The sequence below is a fragment of the Drosophila willistoni genome, chromosome 3R (genome assembly GCF_018902025.1).
Source record: "Drosophila willistoni isolate 14030-0811.24 chromosome 3R, UCI_dwil_1.1, whole genome shotgun sequence".
In the NCBI taxonomy this organism is placed as follows: Eukaryota; Metazoa; Arthropoda; class Insecta; order Diptera; family Drosophilidae; genus Drosophila; species Drosophila willistoni.
The window spans coordinates 2,414,255-2,422,538 of NC_061086.1; the positions used below are offsets into that span (position 1 = coordinate 2,414,255).

Here is an 8,284-nt window from a genome sequence, read left to right on the forward strand (position 1 = left end):
TTGTCCTATCTATGTGTTCTATGGTTAGTGATATTACCCTATGGGTGTATGGTATAAAAAGCTCTTATGATTTATCAATATTACAAATGAGTAAAAACTACGTATAGACACCTACACCAAGATCTATCAATGCTTGCATAAATATAAACCGGAGGGCGAGGGGCTATCTTTGACCGCGTCAAATTTCGTATACACTTGCAACTTTTTCTTTTCTTTTTTAACTCTTTCCTTACCCATAGGCGTAAAAGTGGGAAAAAGTTTTATCTAAAAAGGCTAATGTTTGCGATAGAACGGCCTACAGTCTTATCAATGGAAATAACGAAGTTTTTGATCGAAGTCACTGTTTTCCACAGATCGTTCCTATGCGAGCTAGTCACCCGATCTTAATCAAATTTGGCACAGTCGTTTATAGGTGTAAGAAACTCACCAATGTTAGATTTCACGACAATACCTTAAAAAACCAAAGGTATTGAGAAAAATCACTGTTCGTGACTTTGCCGGTTGTGTGGGAGCTATATGATATAGTGGTCCGATCCGGCTGAATCCGAACATGTGCAGTATGTACACGCATGCAAAAATTTTAGCTCTTACGGTCTAGGATTTTGCGCTGATCCAGACGGACGGACTGACGGACATGGCTATTTGAGCTCGTCTCGTCGTGCTGATCAAGAATATATATACTTTACAAGGTCGGAGATGCTTCCTTCTATCCGTTGCACACTTCTAACCAAAATTAATATACCCTTTTTCAAGAGTATGAACAGAAACTAAAAGGTACATAGATCGACGGCCAAATTCATTTATTTATGCATGTTAGGCATATTTAGGCATTTGAAACATTTACAATTTTCCTTCCCCCTCTTTAGAAAGATTCTTCTTCAAAGGCAGTTAACAGCGCATCTAGTTTGGATATCTGTTTATTAATAAGCAGCACTAACTGACGGATATCATTCAATCCTGGCACATTACTTCCTGCATTCTCCACGTCATTCCGCAGTTTTGGTTTTAGGATCTCCAGCGCGGAATGAGCTTTTTGCAAATTTCGTCTGATTTCCAACTGCAAATTCCTAACGACTCGGGTTTGTCGTTTTCGCTTGGAATAGTCCCTATGTCTTATAAAAGCCCAGACGACGAGAATTAGCCAGAAAGCCAGAAATATTGAAATAATGCCATTCTTTTCAATCTTAGCCAAATGATTTTGAATAAAATGAATAGCGGTATTCGACCAGATCTCCATTTGGTCCAAATAGTCCATACTCTTGTTCCAAATCCACATCAAGAAATTTTATACTTTTAAAATTGCAAGATTTAAAATTGTTTTTCAAGTTGTCTAAGATGAACAAGAAAAATTGATTTATATAGATTAAGAAGTATTCAGTTCGGCTTACTTATGTTAAAAAACTTTTTGGTTTTCTAAATCTGAAAAAAAATTTTAAAAAACAAAACAAATCTATATATTTATATGTATTATATATATATATATACATATGTATATATAATATATATTAATATATATATTTATATATATATATTATATTTATCTATATATATAAAAGAAAGTCGTGTTAGTTACAACACTTATAACTCGAGATCTGCTGAACCAATTTTCATGGTTTTTGATTTGTTGTATTTGTCTCCACCCCGAATAGGAGAATACATCTTAAAAATAATAAATAATTGCCGGAAAACCCCTTAAAACAGCCAATTTCTTTTCCCTATACAATCGTTTTCTAACAGTCAATTTAAATAAAGTCAATTGTTGTTTTAATGTCGTTGTAATATACCATTTATTTTGTGAAAACTATCGGAGAAATTCGAGTAATGTGTTTTGTGTAGTGTTTAGTAACCCATATTATCAAACCAAACCAATTAGCAATCTGATCATCATGCCACTTCCTAGAATATCCAATCTCTCCCAGCGGAGTCAATTATCTGAAGAACAACGAGACATTGTTCAAGTAGAGTGCCGCGTTAGTACTTGACGAAAAAACGCCTGGTTTGTGCAGCCTTAGTGGTAAATTGCCATTATTGGTCCCACCACCAGAGCCATTGTATTCCCTGCTTTATTGAAGCATTGAAGCATTGTATTCCTTACTATTGAAGATGCACAGCATAAGTTCTTGCAAATACTTATACTTCATGGACAATATGGGAAAACAACTTGATCGGCGTCAGCTACGAAAAAAACAATTCTTCAAGATTTGCAGCAAACTACAACGAATATATGAAACACACTGTTAATATGACACGTTACGGTGGTAATAATGCTTAGAAATTTAAACCAACCAAAACTGTGCAGTGGAACCAATGTGATTGACGCGTCAATAGTTGAAGAAAAAATTAAAGATGAGGAAGCTCTTATTCCAAGGACTCTGATGATCCCAACGGATATGCCGTTTGAGTTTAAACGAATTCAATTTCCGATTAGTCTTGCCTTCGCCATGACGATCAACAAATCACAGAGCCATTCCTTGACTTATTGTGGCCTCAATCTAGAAAATTCACGTTTTTTTATGGTCAGTTGTACGTGGCATGCTCACGTGTTGGCAAACCATCTGCTTTATTTGTTCTTGCGCCTGACCAAAAAACAAAGAATGTCGTTTACCACAAGGTGCTTGAATGAAAATTGTGTTTTTTGACTTTTCGAATATAATACAAACTTCTCTTTTTTCAGAGAAGTTCTCACGGATAAATGGAAAGTTAATACAAGACCTCAGTGTAAAGTTATCCCTAGTAAAAATCTATATTGTTTTGAATATATCTTTAAGCTCTGAAAATACTTAGGAAAAGTCTAAACTTTAATGTTGTTAAATATTTATTAAAACAAAATTCTTCAAAATTTGGTATTCTTTTAATAAAAAAAAAATAAACTGCAACATCATTAATATTCCTATTGATAGTTTGAGATCCGGTTACTCCCTTAGCAGCCGTGGCAATACGATCTTCATACGATTAACAGATCAAGAGTTGTGATTTTTGTATCAAAACACTTACGTGAATATCTGAGAAGATATTAAAATAATATAAACCAAATTCTAAGTAAATTTTACTATTAATCTAAATTTTCTGAATCCGTAATAGGATGATAATCATCATTTTCGACACCTCTGGGCGATTGTATTGTTTTCAATCTATCATTCCACAACCACTGCCAAATGGGATTCCAATAGCAATACAGTAAAACAAGAAGACCTGCCACCAGTGTGAGTGACACAATAATGATGATAAACGATGAAGTTGCAGCAGAACATTGATCCATCACGTTGGTAAGTAATTCAGAATCACTGCATTTTGCTATCGAAAGATCCTTGATGTTGTGAAAAAGTCCTTGAAAATGAATCTCATTACATGTGCAATTCCATGGATTTCCCGATATGAACAGACTGAGATTGAATGAAGATATTTTGTTACTCAGAAAGTCACTTAGTGTAGTAATATTGTTGTTGCTTATATCAAGGATCGCACTATGGACTTCAGGTATTGGTGGGATCTCAGTCAACCCTCTATTTGTGCAGTTAACCAAAAACTGGGAGCCATTCACACAACAAGTACAGTTCCCTGGGCAGGGACCCTTCAGATGGTGGTGGTGCACAGTATTGTCAATAATATTATAGTATGGCTTACTAGTATATTGGGTTATTAGAAAATTTTCATAAGAAACCTTTTCTACTCTCTTCTGTAGAGTGGAAAGATATCTTACAAGCTTTTCATTCTCGCAATTGCATTTCCAATACACTCCAGATTGGACAAATGTAATGTTTCGTTGTTGCAAAAATTCGACTGCCTTTGATTCGAGAGATGTTATATTATTATTACTTATATCTAGTTAAGTGAGATTTTGAGGCATTTGTTCTATGCTTAAATTGCTTATTTTGTTATTAGCCAAATGGAGCTCCCGTATAATATCGTATCCATGGGACGGCAGCTTAGGCAATTCTGTTAAAGCATTGTTTTCGAAATGTAAATTTGTCATACCTGTGATGGGTGTAGGAAGGTCTGACACTTTTCGAATCCCTTGATTATCGCAGTTTATGCCAAATGAATTGAAAAGTGGTGACAGTTGACATATGCAATTTTTCGGACATCGCTTGCCATTTGTACCCAAATTGAAAAGACAAATTCTATTAATACAAACAAAAGCTGTTATATTGGTGCTGGATACTTTAGAAAAAGAGTCCGGCATTCCAAAAGATACGTCAATTTTGTGAAGATTTTTGTAATTCTTAAAAAAGTTGTATTCAATTTCCGTCAGAGAATCGTACTTTATAACTTCCAGATTATTTTGAAGAATGTTGGACCTAGGAATTCAAATTTGATACATTATAAGTAAAAAACCAGAGGGCCGGGGCTTTCTTCGACCGCGCCGAATTTTGTATACCCTTGCAAGTTGATTGTGTTAATTTTTCCTTACCTATAGCCGTCAAAGTGGAAAACGTTTAATCTAGAAAGAATAATGTTTGCGAAAGAATGTCCTACGTATAGTCAACCGATCTTAATCAAGTCGTTTCAAACGGACGGACAGAATGACATGGCTATATCGACTCAGCTTCTCATGCTGATTAAGAATATATATACTTTATGGGGTCGACAACGTCTCCTTCTGTGCGTTACAAACATCTGACCAAATTCATAATACCTTTTGCAAGGGTATAAAAACTCAACAATATTTAATATTTAATAACGAAGCTATTAAGAAAAGTCACAGTTCGTGACAAGCCTAGACAAGCCTACATGCAAAATCTGTAGCTCTTACGGTCTAGGAGGAGTTTATGCTGATCTAGACGACCGGACGGAAGGATGGACAGACGAACGGACGTGCCTGTTTGAACTCGTCTTGTCGTGCCGATCAAGAATATGTATACTTTATATAGTCGAAGATACTTTCTTCTATGCATTGCATACTTCTCACCAAATTTAATATACCCTTTTTGCAAGGGTATAATAACCAAATATCATACTTTATTACTTCTGATACCAACCTAAGAAATTCATGTGATGTAAGGTTGCAATGGATGAATTTTAAAATTTTTATTTTCGTCAAATTCTTGACCGTCGCTTTACTAAATTTAGCCAAATTTATATTGTTAAACTCAATCCTCTCTAGCTGAGTAGCATTGTCAAATACGTTACTATATAGCGTACATTCTTCAGGTGAAGAATTGGAGATATATACCTCTCTCAATTTTTCCATCCGCAGCGAAAAGTAATTGTTTAATAAGGCGGAAACGTTCATTTTCAAAGGTGTTTCTAATTGTAAATGCGCAGCCGATGCTCCGCTTTTAACATCGATATCCTTTTCTAGAAGTATACTTTCACTCTGAAATTCACTCAATTCCTTTAAATTAAGAACTTCCATATAGCGAATGGATGGAATTATTATATGATTGAACACTTGTGCAGAATTAGTTTCAGTCCGTGGCACATCAACATTAATTTCTAGTTTCTTGGCAGTACAATCTGATCTATTTGTTAGTTTGTTCAGATAGTTCAAGTTCACAGGGTATATTTTCCAAGTTAATGTTACATTTTTATCCAAAAGTTCGATCGTGTACTTGTCGGTAATTACTATGTTTTTGAAGTTGGTGCATTTTTTATCGATTTCACTGACGTTAGCATATTTACACTTATTTGCACAATAATCGATACAGTAATCGTGTCTGATATTCTGAATGTACTCCTTAACATCTTTTTCACAAAGTCCGTTTGCCATAAATAGGCAAAAAATACCAAATATATTTAAGAACATTTTTCTTTCCATTTTCGGAAAGACAGTTACAACCAAACTGAAATAGTCACTAACAAGCTCTTAGCTATGGGAAGGGAAGGCTGATAAGTAATGAAAAATGAAGTGAGTAATTCGTCTCGCCGATTTAGGTATACCATACACCAGTAAAACAAATATTTAAAATTTATAATAACAAATGCATTTACGTATTTTTTAAAAATTCTGTTCACATCCTTTTTGATACCCTTGCAAAAAGGGTATATTAATTTTGGTCAAAAGTGTGCAACGCATCGAAGGATGCATCTCCGACCATATAAAGTATATATATTCTTGATCAGCACGACGAGACGAGTTCAAATCGCCATGTCCGTCCGTCCGTCTGTCCGTCCGTCCGTCTGGATCAACGCGAACTCCTCCTAGACGGAAAGAGCTACAGAGCTAATTTTGCATGTAGGCTTGTATATACTTCAGATGTTGTATATCTCGGATTCAGCCGGATCGGACACTATATCATATAGCTCCCATAGGAACGATCTTTCGAAAACAGTGACTTTTGTGAATAACTTCGTTACTTTTGACGCGATTGCTTTCAAATTAAACATTTGTTAGTTTAATATATCTGTTAATGACTGTGCCGAATTTGATAAGGATCAGCTAGCTATATCATATAGCTCCAATAGGAACGATCGGTGGAAAACAGTGACTTGATCAACAGCTTCGTTATTTCCTATGCTAAGATTGTAGGCCGTTCTTTCGGACACATTAGCCCTTTTAGCTTAAACGTTTTTCCACTTTGATGATAGGTAAGGAAAAAGTTACCAAAAAAGTTGCAAGGGTATACCAACTTTGACGCGGTCGAAGTTAGCCCCGGCCCTCTGGTTTCACTTTAAATTTAGATAAGAATTATATTCAAAAGATCCACAAGCATTTGGAGAGCAGGCGATCTAAGCATTTTTATACCCTTGCAAAAAACGCTTCTCTACCCTTTTATGCTTCTCATGGATTCAACTGGAATCGCAATGTTAATTTGCCTTACAATCTCATATACCATCATATGTTCTAGGAATGTAGGGGCCACTGAAAGTTGTACTTTGACGGCCAATATCTAACACCTTGCAATTTTTTTTGCTCTGATCTTTATGTGATCTATGAACAATTGTAGTCTAAAGTTGTCAATTGACACTTGCAATTAAAAAATAAACATGCCATGTATGCGAAGTAGTATAAACTTATAATAAATGAGAAAATTAAAAGAAACTAGGGTTTCAATTTTAGTTGATTGAAACCGTGAGAAATATGCAAAAAATTAAAAATTTCACGATGAACTCTTCAAAAAAGAACGGCTAGAAATTACAGGAACTAGTTTTTACTACTAAGTCGAAAAGGAAACATGAAGTTTGCTATTATTTTTCTTATCTGCGCTCTCTTGGGTTTGAATGTCAATGCCCGTAAGTTATCCGTATTATACCTATTAAGATAGCTCTTAACCTAATAAGTTTTTCTATTCATGTCAAGATGTGTGCAATTCGCCAACTAATAAAGACGGCATCTGTAGAAAGTATAATCCGTATTATACCTATGATAGCTCTCAAAACAAATGTATTGAGTTTAACAATTGCAATGACAACGAAAGTGAAAATGTATTTGAAACCCTTACTCTTTGTGAATATCTTTGCAAGCTCTAAGGAATCAGAAGAATTTTAAGAATGCAAATTTTGGCAGATTGGATAAACCCATTCAATTTTGATTTTTTTACATACTTTGTTTAATTTTTTATTAATAAAAACTTTCATCTTTGATTTTTTCTGATTCGGGACCAGCACACTCAAATTAGTGAACACCAGTAGAAAAGCTTCACGCAATCGACATGTTTATATGCCAATCTCCTCCAGGCTGAATTTAATCAACTATTAACAATGAGTCCACTTAAGAATCACAATATTTAGCTCGTGTTGCTTCCTACAGACGGACATAACTATGTATATCGATGCTGTTTATTATAAGTTTTTGCGTCCACATTGATTTTAACCGTCTTGGGGCATCATTTGTATGGCATCTAAAGGGCAGCAAAATACAGCATTGATTGACTATGCAGTTTGTAACGAACACGCGGGTGTCTCTGTCTTTCTAACAAGAGGTTAACACAAACAAGCGCTACATAAGTAAAACAAAGACAAAGATGAGGAATAGAGTAATACAACTAAATAGGCATCTCGGTGAAGAGGTAATAGGTGTTAGTCGAAGAACCTAAATGTCATTGCCTTCTCGGATTTCGCATCCCACTGATATAAGAACCAGAGGGCCGGGGCTAACTTCGACCGCGTCAAAGTTTGTATACCCTTGCAATTTTTTTGGTAACTCTTTCCTTACCTTTATAGCCATCAAAGTGGAAAAACGTTTAAGCTAAAAGGGCTAATGTGTCCGAAAGAACGGCCTACAATCTTAGCATAGGAAATAACGAAGATATTGATCAAAGTCACTGTTTTCCACCGATTGTTCCAATGGGAGCTATATGATATAGTTACCCGATCCTTATCAAATTTGGCACAGTCATTAATA

General features: G+C 35.2%; 1 protein-coding gene and 2 long non-coding RNA genes across 5 annotated transcripts; 1 reads left to right on the forward strand and 2 right to left on the reverse strand.

Moving 5' to 3' along the window:
* Positions 1 to 1,756: 1,756 nt before the first annotated feature.
* LOC124459705 lies at positions 1,757 to 2,326 on the reverse strand. The gene is made up of 2 exons (XR_006953743.1): positions 2,287 to 2,326; positions 1,757 to 2,211 (listed from the first exon to the last, which is right to left on the reverse strand). It is a non-coding gene; the product is annotated as an uncharacterized LOC124459705 (long non-coding RNA).
* Positions 2,327 to 3,775: 1,449 nt separating this feature from the next.
* On the reverse strand, positions 3,776 to 5,906 carry LOC124459704. Of its 3 annotated transcripts, XM_047009253.1 has the most exons (3): positions 4,980 to 5,887; positions 3,976 to 4,298; positions 3,776 to 3,925 (listed from the first exon to the last, which is right to left on the reverse strand). In XM_047009253.1, the coding sequence occupies exons 1-3, from the start codon at positions 5,756 to 5,758 to the stop codon at positions 3,879 to 3,881; spliced, it is 1,149 nt and encodes a 382-aa protein (XP_046865209.1). In that variant the 5' UTR covers positions 5,759 to 5,887; the 3' UTR covers positions 3,776 to 3,878. The 3 variants fall into 3 exon arrangements, 2 of the variants coding, with proteins under 2 accessions (XP_046865209.1, XP_046865206.1); XR_006953742.1 differs by having other exon boundaries at positions 3,776 to 4,298; positions 5,174 to 5,906; XM_047009250.1 differs by having other exon boundaries at positions 3,776 to 4,298.
* Positions 5,907 to 6,790: 884 nt separating this feature from the next.
* On the forward strand, positions 6,791 to 7,541 carry LOC124459707. Its single transcript, XR_006953745.1, has 2 exons — positions 6,791 to 7,173; positions 7,241 to 7,541. It is a non-coding gene; the product is annotated as an uncharacterized LOC124459707 (long non-coding RNA).
* Positions 7,542 to 8,284: the final 743 nt, after the last annotated feature.

Bases quoted from the DNA above. Each gene is read 5' to 3' on its own strand.
- LOC124459704 (XM_047009250.1), bottom strand. From the start codon at position 5,758: ATGGAAAGAAAAATGTTCTTAAATATATTTGGTATTTTTTGCCTATTT. The intron at 4,299-4,979 runs GTTGGTATCAGA...TTGAATTCCTAG, and splicing joins ACATCACATGAATTTCTTAG to GTCCAACATTCTTCAAAATA.